At 42.7% G+C, this 16,293-nt stretch overlaps 2 protein-coding genes across 2 annotated transcripts in view; one reads left to right on the top strand and one right to left on the bottom strand.

Annotated features, from left to right (window-relative positions):
* Positions 1-2,854, top strand: part of LOC149835460 (omega-6 fatty acid desaturase, chloroplastic-like) — a 55,072-nt gene extending 52,218 nt beyond the window's left edge. The window contains exons 9-10 of the mRNA XM_090008533.1: positions 2,414-2,528; positions 2,643-2,854. Coding sequence (XP_089864659.1) covers positions 2,414-2,528; positions 2,643-2,804 — 277 coding nt within the window. The 3' untranslated portion in view covers positions 2,805-2,854. The remainder of the gene's footprint in view (positions 1-2,413; positions 2,529-2,642) is intronic.
* Positions 2,855-3,574: 720 nt separating this feature from the next.
* LOC149835459 (BTB/POZ domain-containing protein At2g24240-like) lies at positions 3,575-5,972 on the bottom strand. Its single transcript, XM_090010538.1, has one exon. It carries the CDS (start codon positions 5,174-5,176, stop codon positions 3,818-3,820), a length of 1,359 nt encoding a protein of 452 aa, XP_089866664.1. The 5' UTR covers positions 5,177-5,972; the 3' UTR covers positions 3,575-3,817.
* Positions 5,973-16,293: the final 10,321 nt, after the last annotated feature.

Raw genomic sequence — 16,293 nt, 5'->3', positions numbered from 1 at the left:
TATATATTTATATATTGAGTGACTGTAGTGAGGCTCTTTATAATTTTGCATTTCTTTTGTATTATTTGAGTTTCATTCTTAATGAAATTGTTTATTTTTTAAGTCTTGTGTTTCATTGTTATTTTTATGATGAATATGTATTCAACTACATTGTATTTGTTGGTTCGTGATCCATTTTGGAGTGCATCGGGATTCACATCATTCTCATGACAGACTTCTCATCAACCAAGCTCTCAGCCTGGTTTTGTACACTATTTATACACCTGTGTGTGTAAACTTGGACATTGTTTTGTAAAAAAAGATTTATTTAGTATTATAGACAACATTATATCAAGTAATAAATAAAAGAATATAAAAATACGAATGGTTATAATCTTTCCACTGTTAATGTTAGGACCCAAACTCCCACAAAAGATGGTCCTATAGATTTCCACGAGCTAGGCGTGAGGCACCACCCCAGATAGAGGCATGCACCATAAGTAGAAGGGGTGTGCAACGTTAGGGAAGAGTGAGAGTCATCTCTCCTGACCGGCTACAGAGGGAAGCATGAGGTGGATGGGGGGTCGACGACAAGGGAGAGAGAAAAGGCGTTCCCTCTGTGTCGATGATGGGCGTGAAAAAGAGGAGAGGGAAAAATACATTTTCTCAGTAAATCAATATTCAATCCAAGAACGAAGCTTAGAAAAATCTCTAAATAAACTTTATTAAAAATAAACTAAGCAGGATACATCTATATATAGATTTATAAGATAGCAAAAAGATAAAAATACACACAGTTCCCACCCTAGAAAGGACTCTAGGGGAGCGTCCCACCATAGTCCCAGCCTGGTTAGGATTCTAGGCTGGACGGGTTTCTCTGGAAGTCTTGGGATAAAGAGAAACTCTGCCTCCGCAGTCCCAAATGAGCGGGACTTCAGCTTGGCAGGTCCTAACTGGGGCGGATCTGGTTGGCTGTACCCAGAGCAGGAAAGGGTTCGTAACAGTTATTGATGTGAAATTCACTTAATTTACTAAGCCTACAGTTTGTTTGAGGAAATGTAGACTGTACTAGGGTCTCATGCATGAAAAGTTCATTTCTAGGTACCATATTTATCTTGGTATTCATCAGTGACTGTTCCATGAAAGGCTAAGAAGTGTTGGGAGGGAATAGATCTACTGATTACTATTATGTGAGTTCTACTTTCATCTCCTTCAATTCATTCAAGATGGTATACCTAAACATATCAAGACTTCTCAACCGTTCATTCTAGAGAAGATTTAAGGTTGTGATTTGCTATAATTTATTGGTAATGAACATCAAGTTGCAAATCAGTAATTGTTTTGTCGAGGCACTCATATCTTTCCAAGGGTGGATTATTGAAACATAATCTATCTGTAGTTCTTTCTTGCGTATACTTTAATGGAGGCAACAGGTAGTCACTGTTCAGTGCTTCTGTGATACATGTAATATGCTAATGGGTTCATATATTACGCTTCTATATAAGGGTAAACTGTTAAAACACCACACCTAGCATTTTGTCCCTATTGCCAATAAGATTTTGGCCACATGCTACAAATTCCCACATTTTGATTCATTCATCTCTCTCTCTCACACACACACACACATTATCTCATAAGTTCATCCTTGCATGTTATCACATGTTCTAAAATTATTGGTTTTTATATGGATCCAATTTTGTTTCTGTATGTTTGGTTAAGATTTTTGCTACATGGTGTTTCTGGTTCTCAAGCAAAAAGCTTATCTGACTAATTTGGAAAACATCTGGCCTATTGTCTGAAAAAATTCTTATGAGTATCTGGCCTGTTACCAAGGAAGTTTTCATCTGGAGTAAGCTCAGTGAATTGCCATGTTCTTGGCTAGCATTTGCATGGTGATGGAAGTCTTTTTTCTGCAATGCTAATGTATGATGCATAACTGAGTTCTATGATGCATTTCCTTGGAAAGGGAGAAAAGACACTGAATCCCTAGGTTCATGCACTCTCAAGGAGAAAGATGCACTGACATGAATCAACAGTTTTATGAGAATTATCAGTTAATTTTTTTATTTCATTGTAGACATAATAAATGAATAGAGGCTCCTTTTTATGTACATTTCTTGCTAATAATCGTCTTGCTCTTTTTTTTTCCTTCTCTATAGTGAAGAATTAAATATGATAAAATATTTAGCTAATAAAAATATGATATTGAATATGAGCCAGTTGTCTTTAATTTTATAGAACCAATCAGAAGTGGCGTAAATGCTGATGACTATGGAAAAAACAGATGGACATGAGTGCATAATCACCAAAATATCTGTACATGCTCTTGTATGTTAATATGTGTGCTCTCACATGCGAAGGAACTTGACCATAGAATGGACTAATACAATTTTTTGAAGTGTTTCTTGTGTCTTCCTCAACCATTTATGCGCAGGATAGAGATTCTCTGTCATGATATCAATGTCCACATCCCACATCATATTTCTCCAAGGATACCAAGCTATAATCTGCGGTCTGCTCACCAATCCCTTAAAGAAAATTGGGGCAAGGTACATTTCAAGCTGATAGAACAATACATTCTCAAAACTTGTTTTGGCCTTTATTTCTCCATTATGTGTTTTGCATTCTTTTCTGAAGTTTTTCTTTTGGTCCTTGATGAATAGTATATGAACGAAGCCACGTGGAACTGGCGTCTAATGAAGACAATAATGACAACGTGCCACATTTACAATCAAGAGCATAATTATGTTCCGTTTGACGATGTTGCTCCCGAGGACTCCCGACCCATAACATTCTTGAGAAAGTTCATGCCTGATTTTTATTAGACATTGTTATTGGAATTATTTGAAATCATTTGAATTTGCTTAGGTCGAAATGTCTTAAGTTCTCTCTCTCTCTCTCTCTCTCTCTTGACAGAGAAAGCTGGGGTTTGGCAGACCCCTACCAGTTATACAACCATACCATTGGGATTCAAACTTGCATCGTCCCAACGCAAGGTTTTGTAAACACTGCTAGCAGATTTTTGAAACTGCTAATAGTAATAAGGAAGTTCTAGCTTGAAATTCACCGCAAAGTTATCCACTTTAGAGCGCCTCCCTTGTGAAATCTATTCCATGGTTTAAACTAATTCATGATTATAACCCCAAGTAGGAAGGCAAGTAGATAGAAATAATAGATGTGTCACGTGGAACATTCACCAGCTAAGTTGGTGCGATTTGAAACCCATTTGTCGTAGATGCAAAACCACCTCTGCCCATCCACAACACTTCACCAACACAAGTGTTTGCCAAACGAGAGAGGGGGGGGGGGGGGGGTAATGTCCCAAATAATTTGAAATAGTCACAGTTTTCCATTTTAGTTGATTTAGACTGTCTGCCCTATCCTATGCTTCCTTACCCGAAAAAGAAAAATAGATTCCACTGCAACGACCTCCATAAAAAAAAAAGGTCTAGTCAGTTGGAAATATTAGACGGTACCAGTTATTTTTGTTTGTGGCATTGTGTTAATGACTCCCTTCTACGTTGAACCAGCTCCTTTGACAAACTATGAAGCGGAAGAAAACAACAATAGAGAAAATCAAGAAGCTAAAGATGACAGAGAAGCCCTCCAGAAAACAATAATCAGCCAGGTGATCAATTTCCTCGATCCAAACTCAACCTCATATGTAAACAATTAGTTGTACCTGCTGGTTTCGGCAGGGTAGCAATAAGAAAAAAAAAACTGTGGGACATGTTTCTGCATACAAAGCATGAGAGGTACCAAGAAAAGGTTAATTACAAGAGAGACATGAGGACCATAATATGAATTGCTGAAAGAAGCGATGGGGAGTCGGGTGTGGTCATGATAGAGCTCTCAAAGGAGGAGTCTCCCACACGTCGAACACGTCCTCTTCATTGTGAAGAACAAAGAGTCGATCCCCACCTATGGAGAAGTCGCAGATGGAGCCGCCGTGGCTTCGCCGGAGCCGAGACGTCAAGACCCAATCCGATCCACAAAACACAGAGATGCTGTCGTTGGTGGAGGAGAAGAGCTGGCCTCCGTGGGCGGCCAGCTTGGGGTAGCACCTCTCGTCGGCGCTGCCCACCTTGAGCAGCCTGCTCCTCGTGCTCCACCTCACGCTACCGAGATTGCTCCTCAGATCCATGAACCCCAGATCGTCGTACTGGTTCACGACGCAGACAGAATTGCCGTCCTCCATGACGATGGCGTCGAGCACAAGCTTCTCGTCGACCGTCACCGGCGGCCCGACGTCCGACCAGGACCAGACGGCCCTCTTCTCCCTGAAATCCAGCATGGTGATGTAGCAATTCTCCGTCCTCGGGTAGAGGGTGGCGACGAAGAGGAGGCTGCTGTTGGGGAGCCACTGGAGCCTGCCGGAGTCGCCGATGGACCAGCCGGGGGTCTCGTAGTAGAAATCCGATTGCTTCCCGGTGTGGCCGTCCCACACCCCTATGCCGTACTCGTTGCTCCTCCCCCTGCAGCTCGCGAAGATCCGCGCGTAGTCGCAGCTGAAGCTGAGCGCCCCCGCCGTGAAGCTCTTCGGCTGGTTCTCGTGGCAGACCTGGAACTTGAAGAGGAGCTCCCCCGTCGACGAATTGAACATGCCTATGCCGCCGTCGCCCCTGTCGATCCGCTCGCAGGCGCAGACGACCACCCGGCGGGCGTCCACGAACCCCATATCGTTGATCCTCTGGTAGTTCAGGTTGAGAGAGGGGAGCTGCTCCAGCGTCCAGTCGTAGGCGTGGACCATGCTGCCGTGAGCCACCACGCAACCACCGTCGGGGCCTCCGCGGATGGCGGTGCCGTCGCCCGGTGCCCGGCCGCTCACGGACGCCGCCAGCTTCACGCGGTTGCCGTCGAAGGCGCCCCACCTGGCGGCGCGGACGTGATCCAGCAGCCCATAGAACAGGGCCTCCCTGTAGAGGAGCTGATCCGGCATGTTCGCCGGGATGTGGAGCTCGCCAGTGCGCAGCAGGTCCAGCAGAACCGAGAAGCACGCCGGGTTCCGGTCGATGAAGTATTCGTCCGAGCCGCTGCGGCTGCTGCTGGCGGCGGTGGCGGCTCCTCTAGGGTTCCAATCGTCATCAAGCATAGCGCCAAACAACGAATTCCGGCCGGCGTTCGCCAGCGTCGTCGTCGTCGTCTCGAAGATCTTCCCCCCAACATTGAGCCTGACCCTGTCCTTCACGATTCCCATGGATTTTCATCCGGTCATGTCGATAAAATCTGCCGATCGAGGGGTTTTCAATCGGCCAGAAATCAACAACCACCACGACTACATATCCATCAGTAACATTTTCGAAGAGGAGAGAGAGAGAGAGAGAGAGAGAGAGAGAGAGAGATGGGTTGGGAAATTTAAAGAAGGGTCGATTAGAAAAGCGTGAAAAAGAATCAAGAAAATGCGGACAAGGGTGATGGTGAACGAATTTGATTATCAAAATACGGCTTGGAGGAAAAATGGGATTAGAAAACTTAAGATTAGGTGGCCTGAATGTTTGAGTTGGAAAGCGGGATGATCGAAAACAAAGCATACAATAAAGATCCTGATCGTCGATGGATTGGTGTAAACACCCAACCAACAAAGACAAACAAAAGGGGGATTATGAGAGAGAGAGAGAGAGAGAGAGAGAGAGAGAGAGAGAGAGAGTTGGGATTGTGGTTGGTTGGTCAGAAGGAAAAAATTTGGAATCTCTCTCTCTCGGGGCCCCAAAAGAGTTTGAAAATAGAAGGGGATTTCGTTGGTTCCGTTGTTTCAAAGAAAGGTCAGCCGGCGGAGGTCGTCCACCAAGTCAGCTCTGCCCAAGACAATCAGCGTGTCTTCTACCCCCCACACAAACACGGCTCCGCTTCTTCGTCTCGTCTTACGCGTCTCTCTTTCCATTGAGATACATATCCATCTAAAAGGAAACTACTATTAACCCTTTAAAAATAGACAGTCTCTCTCTCTCTCTAATATCTTATAATGCTTAGGCAGTTTGATGGTGAAAGCTATAAAAAAATGAAAAGAGAGAGAAAACAAATAAAGTTGAGAAGAAACAGTCTTAGCCCAACACGCATCATCATTGATCCCATGTAAGCTGGGTGCTGCTCCTCCTCTAGTTTGTTTTAGTTTCTTTTTCTTTTTCTTTTTCTTTTCCCTTTAGTTAGTATTCAGCTTTTAGGTTGATCATGACTTTCAGGTGTTAAGACAGATCAAGTAGCAGAATGGGTGACGCTGCTACGCACATGGCAGCGGCAGCCCATCTATACGTTGAGAGCGGATCATGTCAGGGGCACCAGGACTGCTTCGCTTGTGTTCTACATGGATACCACAAAATTTTTCGGAGCTGTTGATGCTGTGGATGATCAACATCTAAGACATCAACAAGGGGTGGCTTGAAACGGGTACCGAACATGGGTGTGTCTGATGCCATTCATCACACGGATGAACATCAGAGGGACCCTTCCTTGCCAGTACCCTTGACCTGATCCACTCTCCTACACCTTTATTCACACGCGGTCAGGGTTCCATGAGGCTCATTGTGAGGTGAACGTCATTCTTTGATCTTGACCTAGGGAGTTGGAGCCAAGTTAGCGAGGGTAGGTTTTGGACATACAATGCTATATCTGGTATCCTCGAGGGTATAGTCGAAGCCCATGGCTACAGGTAATACTTATTCAAACAGAACCAATGCATGTGTTTATCATAGTTTTTTTATTTATTTATTTACACGGATAAACCACCCCAGGATCAGAGACCTAGTCGCGTTGCTCTGCCTGCCGTACTTACGGTTGATGTCCTGGCAGCATAAAACTTGGTGGGCTTACCCTGCAGGGAGTTGCCATAGCTTGTTCAGTAAGAAACATACTTTGTATCTATAAATGTTTTGATATAAAATTGTTGTTGTTTTCCTTTTTTTTTTTTTTTCCAATGGTACATTGTTGAGTCTTGACCATTGATTTGCACACGCAAACCTACACATGTTCCCCACTAAAAAAAGACTCGAGTTCAGCTCAAAAAAACAAAAAACAAAAACCTAGACCGATCACATCTATAAATTGAGGTTCAGGAAACATTCAATGGAAACAGTTGAAAATCAATGATGGTGTTAAAGAGTTCAATGACCTCTAGGGTTCCAATTAAAGCCCTTTAATTCTCCTAATGATTCCTAAGATTAAGCCTTAGCCAGTACAAATTTGAATGGTGAAAATTTTGAAACAGTCTTGTGACCATTGATGTGCTGATAAAATGTAGGGAGAATTGGCACTTTTTTCCCTTTGAAAAATGTCTCGGTTGCCTAGAGAAGCATGACTCTAAGGTTATAAATATTCAAAACAAGTTGGAGATGTTTTATCCAAGATAATATTCTCCAGAGCAGATTAGACAAAACATATAGAGAGGATTATAAAGGTTTTTTTTTTTTGGCTAGGCCAAAGGAAATCTAAACCCTGCCCCCCTCAATCACCTGTCACACATTAGCTGACCTCTAATTGGTAAAACCCTTAAGCGCAACCCCCCACCCCTGCCCAACTGGAAGTAACAAATAAAGGACATTTTTTTAGAATAGGCATCATCGAACTCTTGTTAGACTTCTACGCAAAGAAAATCATAATACTTGATTCTTAAAAAATAAAGCAAGTTGTTGCTTTTTGTTCAGGGAACCATCCTTTGTAAAGATTTTCTCATGGTGGTGAAAAATCAAAAGAAAATAAAACAAAAAGAGAAGGTTCAGAATTTGGTTGTTTCTCAAGAAACCTGTGAAGAGGTCAAGAAAAGAGTTTATCATTTTGATTCTCATACACAAAATAGCACTACTACTCTTATGGCTACATAAACTAGAACATATTAGCATACCTAAATCAAAGAAAGGATGCAAACAGAGATTAAGTAATGTTGCACTTGTTTGTATCATAGGTGCTATAATTTACTTCACTGGCAATGTCTCTGGTTCAAGTCCAGCCAAGGTGTATAGGTTTGTTTGCAACTTATAAAATGAAGTCTTACTGATGGATGTCATATATGAAACCATGCTCTTGATCTAAAATCAGATGCCTTGTGAACATTGAAAATGTGGAAATTTCGAGTTTAAATTAAGTCTTAAAACTTTTAAGATTACAGTTATAGGATGCCTATATTTACAAAACTACAGATTTATATGTTTTAAATCTACCACTGTATTGGATGTAGGTACATACAATTCTAGTAGTTAAAATGAAGACATACAATATACAGGTGAACCTTTATTCTTTTTTGCTTTGCAAGAAAATTTTAAAACTCAGTAAACTGCAAAAAATCAAGGACAAATCACTACAAGAAAAATGCTACTTAGCGACGAAAATTTGCGACGGATTTTTTTCATCGCTAATTTGCGACGGATTAGCAAGCTAAAACTATTTGTCGCTAAGGTTTGAAATATTTGCAAAATTAGCGATGGCAATATCTCTCTCGCTAATTCCGTCGCTAATTTTTGTCCCACCCGAGGCACAAAATTTTCCCTCCCCGCGTTCAAAAATTTTCCTCCCTTTGTTTTTCCCTCCCCCCGTTCGATTTAAACCATCCCCACTTGAGGCGCTTCTCAGGATGCCAGAAGCCCCGCCCTTCCTCTACAAAGAGTCGATCCCCATCTATGGAGAAGTCGTATATGGAGCCGTCGTGGCTTCGCTGGAGCCGAGACGTCAAGACCCAATCCGACCCACAAAACACAGAGATGCTGTCGTTGGTGGAGGAGAAGAGCTGGCCTCCATGGGCGGCCAACTTGGGGTAGCACCTCTCGTCGGCGTTGCCCACCTTGAGCAGCCTGCTCCTCGTGCTCCACCTCATGCTACCGAGATTGCTCCTAAGATCCATGAACCCGTAGATCGTCGTACTGGTTCAAGACGCAGATAGAATTGTCCTCCTCCATGACGATGGCATTGAGCATGAGCTTCTCATCGACCGTCACCGATGCCCTGATGTCCGACCAGGACCAGACGACCCTGTTCTCCCTGAAATCCAGCATGGTGATGTAGCAATTCTCCGTCCTCGGGTAGAGAGTGGCGACGAAGAGGAGGTTGCTGTTGGGGAGCCACTGGAGCCTGTCGGAGTCGCCGACGGACCAGCCGGGGGTCTCATAGTAGAAATTTGATTGCTTCCCGATGTGGTTTTCCCACACCCCTATGCCGTACTCGTTGCTCCTCCCCTGCAGCTCACGAAGATCTGCGTGGAGTCGCAGCTGAAGCTAAGCGCCCCCGTCGTGAAGAACGCGCCGGCAGCGAGCAATTTTTTAATTTTTTTTTTTAAATTTAACGACGGATATTATCCATCGCTAATTTAAAATAGCGAAGGACTCGCGATGGATCATATCCGTCTCTAATCCATCACAAATTAGCGACGGAATTAACGACGGACAAGTTCTGGCACTACTTAGCGTCAAAAAATTCACGATGAAAGTTTTTCGTCGTTAATCCTACGCTAATTCGTCGCTAAACTGTTTAGCGACGAATTTAGGTCATCGCTAATCCACAGGTTTCTTGTAGTGAATTCCAGTGCCATTTTTCGTATGTGTTATATATGAGTGCCTTCTTAGAGAATCTAGGAATATTAAACTTTGAGGATATTTTTGTTAAAACGGCTTGATCACCATTTTGTCTCAAACCACTTAATTTTGATTCCGAAAAGAAAGTAAAAGTGGTAGAGGTGTGCATGTGATACAACTAATTTTGGCATTCTCATGAATTATCAAACACAGCAGAGAGCCCCGACTTCGGCTAGTTGGTTAGGGCGAGCGGCGGGATGTTCGGTGATGTCATGAGTTCGATTCAGCAGTCTGGGTTAAACTCATAGGGTCCCATTATTCTGTCATAAGTTCCAATTAAGCTACACAATTTTAATATTAAAAATATCAAAGAAATTATTTTACTAAGTATAGACTGGGTCTGGTTTATGTTATAGGATCCCAATTTGATTTTTCATATGGTAAATCTGGTCAAGACCCAGTACCAACACCTCAAAAGTTGGATCTGGATCTGGATCTGAACCACCCAGGTGTAGACTGTAGTGAAAGTCTGACTCATTGACACCACCAAATCATAGTGGAGACCATTCATGTTTACACACGACAAAACAACAAAAACAACTATCAACCACCATGACTCGTTATTCTTGAAGACAAATGCTTGTTGCTTGCAATATGCTGTTGTCGACCAGCAGGACAAGGGACTGAACCTACCAGATTGTCCAAGACACAGAATAAGGGCACATTTGCATGTCACGCACAATTTGGGCTTTTCGCTGCTTCGCACAAAAAACAGATCGTTTCGGATGCGCAGACATTTCAAGGTTCAAGTTCAACAAGACCCCATTTTGTTACCATAGAAGGAGGTTCCATTTATGAATGTCACAAGTTTGAAACCTGCTGTTGAAAAACGTGACAAGTTTTGGTGTGGGCTTAGGTGTCTGTAAACCTACCTGGGGTTTACTTTGCAGGGAGGCGTGCTCATTAAGTGACCCGGTACTTAGGGAGGAAAAAGGTGATAGGTTAAGATATTAAAGATAACCTATAAAATATCCAAGGCACTCACAGGTGCTAGTCTCTTTAGGCCAATGAACTTTTTTTTTTTTGAAAGGCAAGCTGGGGCTGGGCAGACCCCTACCAGTTATACAACTATACCATTGGGTTTTGAACCTGCAACCTCCCAACACAAGGTGAAGTGCACTAGCTGCTCCTACCAGACAAGCGGAGCCCCGTTTATAACTTCGCTCAACTTGTGGGTACGATAGATAAGAGTTGAGCAATGACCCAAATCTCGGTCTTGGGGTTTTCTCAGGGAGAAAAATATCACGATATATATATATATATATCTTTTTGCTTGAGAAAGAGAAGATGTTTGATATATGTAAAATCTAAAATACAAAGAACAAATATAAGTAAATTTCAAAATGTGTGCAATATCATAATAAAATCAGAATATATTGAGCATGATTTGGGGGATTTTATTGGATTGTGAGGATATCACAATAAAAATCGCCATAAATTCAAAATGTCGTGATATTTATGACTATGGACTTGAGTCACACCTAAGTGACACGTTCTGACAAATGTTTGGTTCCATCTAACTACCTTGATGTCTGAAAAAAGATATATGTTCTAATTCAGACACGTTAGGTCCAGGTCAGATCTTTGAGTAGTCAATCTAGGCCAACCATTGCACTACAAGAAAATTGTTAATTAGCGACGAAAAAATCCATCGCTAATTAGCGACAGATTAGCTAGAGAAACCTTTCTTTATGAATCTATCGCTAATTAGCGACGAATTAACGAAAAAACAACTTTTATCGCTAATCCGTCGCTAATTAGCGACGGATTAGCGACATCATTTTTTTGTCGCTAATTCTTAATACAAGAAAACCATTTTAGCGAAGGATTTAGAGAGAGAATTATGTCGTCGCTAATCCATCGCTAATTAGCGACGGCTTAGCGACAGAATATATTCCGTCGCTCGTTTGGTATTTTTGATTTACGATGGCTTAGCGACGGAATAATTCCGTCGCTAAGCCGTCGCGAAATGTCGGGTAAATCCCTAATCCCATCCCTCTTTCTCTTTTTCCTGTTTCGTTGTCTTGCTCCCGCCCGCCGCCCTCTCCCTCCCGCCGCCCGTCGGCCTCTATCCGGCCCCCACCGTCCACCGCTCGCCAGCCGCCGATCGCCGTCAGCCTCCCGCCACCGCCCGACGACGCGCAGGTAATCATTTCCGCCACTGCCCGGTCGCCCCCCCTGTGTTTTCGGCTGGGGGTCGACCCCCTGCATTTCCGGCAGGGGGTCGACCCCCCTGTGTTTTCGGCTGGGGGTCGACCCCCTGCATTTCCGGCAGGGGGTCGACCCCCCTGCATTTTCGGCAGAAGGGGGTCGCCCCCCCCTGTGTATTCGGCTGGGGGTCGACCCCCTGCATTTCCGGCAGAAGAGGGTCGACCCCCCTGCGTTTCCGGCAGCAGGGGGTCGCCCCATGTGTTTTCAGCTGGGGGTTGACCCCCTGCATTTCCGGCAGCAGGGGGTCGACCCCCCTGCGTTTCCGGCAGCAGGGGGTCGCCCCCCCTCCCCCCCCTGTGTTTTCGGCAGGGGGTCGACCCCCTGCCGGAATGCAGGGGGTCGACCCCACTGCATTTCCGGTAGAAGGGGGTCGACCCCCCTGCGTTTCCGGCAGCAGGGGGTCGCCCCCCCTGTGTTTTCGGCTGGGGGTCGACCCCCTGCATTTCCGACAGAAGGGGGTCGACCCCCCTGCATTTCCTGCAGCAGGGGGTCGCCCCCTGTGTTTTCGGCTGGGGGTCGACCCCCTGCATTTCCAGCAGAAGGGGGTCGACCCCCCTGCGTTTCTGGCAGCAGGGGGTCTCCCCCACTCCCCCCCCCTGTGTTTTCGGCTGGGGGCCGACCCCCCGCATTTCCAGCAGCAGAGGGTCGACCCCCTGCGTTTCCGGCAGCAGGGGGTCGCATCGCCCCCCATGCGTTTCCGACAGGGGGTCGCCCCCCTGCGTTTTCGGCAAAGGGGCCGCCCTCTGCGTTCTGTGAAACTGCATCTGCCTCTTGTTTTTTTTTCGGCAAGTGGTGACTTCATTTTAACATAGTGTTTTTTGCAGATTTCTCAACGGAACTCGCTTGTGCCCCGCCACCCGTGGTAAGTAAGTGACAAAAACAATGCAAATCGGGTAAATACCCGTGGTGAGTAAGTGATGCAAGCGCATCACATGTTATTTAATTTATTGAATGTAACACTTTATTGTTCACACACTCACTTAGTTGTTGATATCTAGGACTGCTTTGTTGGAGTTCGGAGATCATGCTTTGCATGATTTTAATGTATGAATATGGAAGTGTTCTTATTTTTGGAGTACGAAGTCCATGCTAGGCATGGTAGTAGTTAGTGGGATATTGAAGTGTGTTTGCTGCAGGTACATGTTTGACATTTGTTTGATATGAATTATTTCGATGTATTGCAATGTTTGATGTGATTGTATCCATGCTTGAAACAGTTGGTAAAAAAGCTAACATAAATTTTGTACTTATAAACAACACTAAGTTACTTAATTGATCGTGATCACAATCATTGTTTATGTTTGTGCGTAGGTTCGCAATGGTGATGTTAAAGATCAAGGAATATGTGATTTAGAAAATGGTCCGACAAAAGTTGTGCAATGCTACAACGGGTATATCGTAAATGGTTATCGATTCCATACAAAAGACTACGGTATAAACAAATCAACGATAAATAGTGGCGTGTGTGTCAAGGGTAGTAGCTACGGTGAAAATGAACATGATTACTACGGTGTTATAGAGGAAATAATGGAGTTGACTTACTTAGGCATGAATAACAGGGTTACGATATTCAAGTGTCATTGGTTTGATCCAACTGCAACAAGACTCGACAAAGCTTCAGGCATTGTGGAGGTGAATCATAAATCCAGGTTTGGAACATATGAACCATTCATATTAGCCTCGCAAGCTCAACAAGTTTATTATACTTCATATCCGAGTATAAAAAAGTCAGATAGAAATGAATGGTGGGCAGTTTGCAAGGTGAAATCCAAACTATACCCCGAGTATGATCAGTTACAAGAAAATGAGTTAGCTGAAGACAGTGATTACTATCAATCAGATGATGTCTGTGACTTCGCTTATGGTCACGATGTTGCGCATGATATGCATGTCATATCTCCATTGGCCGATGAAACATTCATAGAGGAATGTGATCCAAATGATGTACCAAGTGGATGGGCAAACAATGAAGAAGAAGAAGAAGAAGAAGAAGAAGAAGAAGAAGAAAGTCAAACTAGTGACGAGGAAGAATTCTCAAGCTAGTGAGCAAAATCTTATACTACAAACCTCTATTTAAATGCATTGTAATACTTGATGTGAGTTGTATTGCAATACTTGGTGTGAATGATTAAAAATTTTATTTGAATGTATTGTAATACTTGATACGAATGATTCGAATGCATTGTAATACTTGATGTGAATGATTTCAATTATCTGAATGTATTATAATTTATGCAATTAACGAATGATTTGAATTAGTGCAATACTTAATGTCAATGATTTGAATTATTTGAATGCATTGCAATGCTTGATGTGAATGACTTGAATGCATTGTAATACTTGATGTGAATTATTTGAATGTATTGTATGACATATGTTATTTGTTAGAATATGGTTCGTGGAGGTTATAGTGGTCGCTCATCCTGTAGTAGCCAGGCTCAACCTTCATCTTCACGGGCTCCTGTGATAGGTATATCATATAACTAATTAGATGCTTGATTAGTTCAAATGCACATTCTGAGAATTTCTAATGTATTTTTTTACAGATGATATTGCGCCTGTACATGACCCACCTACACCAGTTGATCACACTAGTCAACAGCCAACACAGGAAACATGGTCTTCTCAGGCTGGCACAAGAAGACTCATTCGAATAGTGTATATCGATAATCGACCGTAAGTATTTTGTTTTCAATTATTGCATATCTTTTAAATATTTTATATTGATATTTACTGTGTAACAATTCATGTGCAGCACGAGATTTGAGCCACAAGAAGTAGTACAGGAGATTAGGAATTCACTTCTTCAACATCTACCAGGACCAGTTGCTCAATGGAAAGAGTACCCAAAGGAGGTGTTAGACCGATTGTGGTCCTCATTCATGGTATACAGTTGTTCCTCATAGTTAATGTGTTTCATATTTAATTTATTTAAGCAATGTCTACTAACTTTCTGAAAATATTTGTAGGCTTCGAATCGCTTCGCAACTACAGTGGAAGAAAATGATGCAAGGAAGGTGTGACAGAAGGTGGCTGCCAATCGATTTGCAGACATGCTGCACACTATGAAGACTGCAGCAAAAAAAGCATCTGGCGTAGTAGATGATCCATTACTGTGGAAGGGTCATGGTCCTATTACTATCAGGAGAGATTACTGAGATGAAATGTGCGATAAGTGGGCAGGAGATGCATTTAAAAATCGCTCTGCGAAGGCTTCACAAAATCGATCGAAGATGCCCGAAGCCCATCTACACACAGGTGGATTTAAGACATTTGAGAGCCACCTAAAGAAAATGGTAACTCATCAATATATAATATTAATTTTATAAGTATTGTTGCAAACTTGTGTACTAAATCTTTTGTCATTTAACTTCGCAGGAAGCAGAAAAAGAGGCAGTGTACCATATAAGGATGTGTTTGTAGAAACACATAAACGGAAGACCACGGGAGTCTTCGTATCAGAGAAGGCGAGAATGACAACGGTATGTATTAATTCTATTAATAATCATTGCAATATATATGCAAGTTATCATAATGTTATCATTAATTATTAATGAATACTTTAAACATTATTTTGTAGGAGGCATATGAGCAACAGATGGTAGAGCGATATGGCGAAGACGCTACTCAGCATCCATCATTTGATCCTACAGCATGGGTGACTGCAGCAGGTGAACCCAAAAAAGGTCGCGTGTTCGGGTTTGGGAGTAATATGAACACTTCACCAGTTATTGGTTCTTCCAGTTACGGCTCACCGACTTCTTGCGCCGACATAAGCTCCAAGTAGCCGACTATTCTTTCCAGTGATGATGTACGCGAGATCATTAATGAATCACTGAATAACTACTTCCAATACACCGTCGCCCCCTTTCTCCGAAATGAGATCAAGACCGCTGTTCAGGATAGGGGATCTTCGATTCCAGGTCCTTCTCAGGTATAATCACATATATAGTTTTTTTGACTGTCTTAAAGCATATCTGAGCATGGTAGAATCACATATAGAGTTTTTCTAGATGCCTTAGAACACATATGAACATGCTATAATCACATATTCAATTTTTTTACTGCCTTAGCACACATATGAGCATGATAAAGTCACATATAAAGTTGCTTTGCCTGCCTTAGAGCACGTATAAGCATGCTATATTCACATATTCAATTTTTTGACTGCCTTAGCACACATACGAGCATGATCGAATCACATATATAGTTTTTTGCCTGCCTTAAAGCACATCTGAGCATGGTAGAATCACATATAGAGTTTTTTTAGATGCCTTAGAACACATATGAACATGCTATAATCACATATTCAATTTTTTGACTGCCTTAGCACACATATGAGCATGATAGAATCACATATATATATATATATAACTTTTTGTCTGTCTTAGAGCACATATGAGCATGATAGAATCACATATAAAGTTTTTTTGACTGCATTAGAACACATATGAGCATGCTATAATCACATATTCAGTTTTTTGACTGCCTAAGAACACATATGAGCATATTATAATCACATATTCAGTTTTTTGACTGCCTTAGCACA

This window comes from Nuphar pumila, chromosome 6 (assembly GCF_984573655.1).
Source record: "Nuphar pumila chromosome 6, dmNupPumi1.hap1.1, whole genome shotgun sequence".
Taxonomy (NCBI): domain Eukaryota; kingdom Viridiplantae; phylum Streptophyta; class Magnoliopsida; order Nymphaeales; family Nymphaeaceae; genus Nuphar; species Nuphar pumila.
Note: the sequence above shows the minus strand (reverse complement) of the source record. Positions and strands in the feature narration are given on the sequence as shown.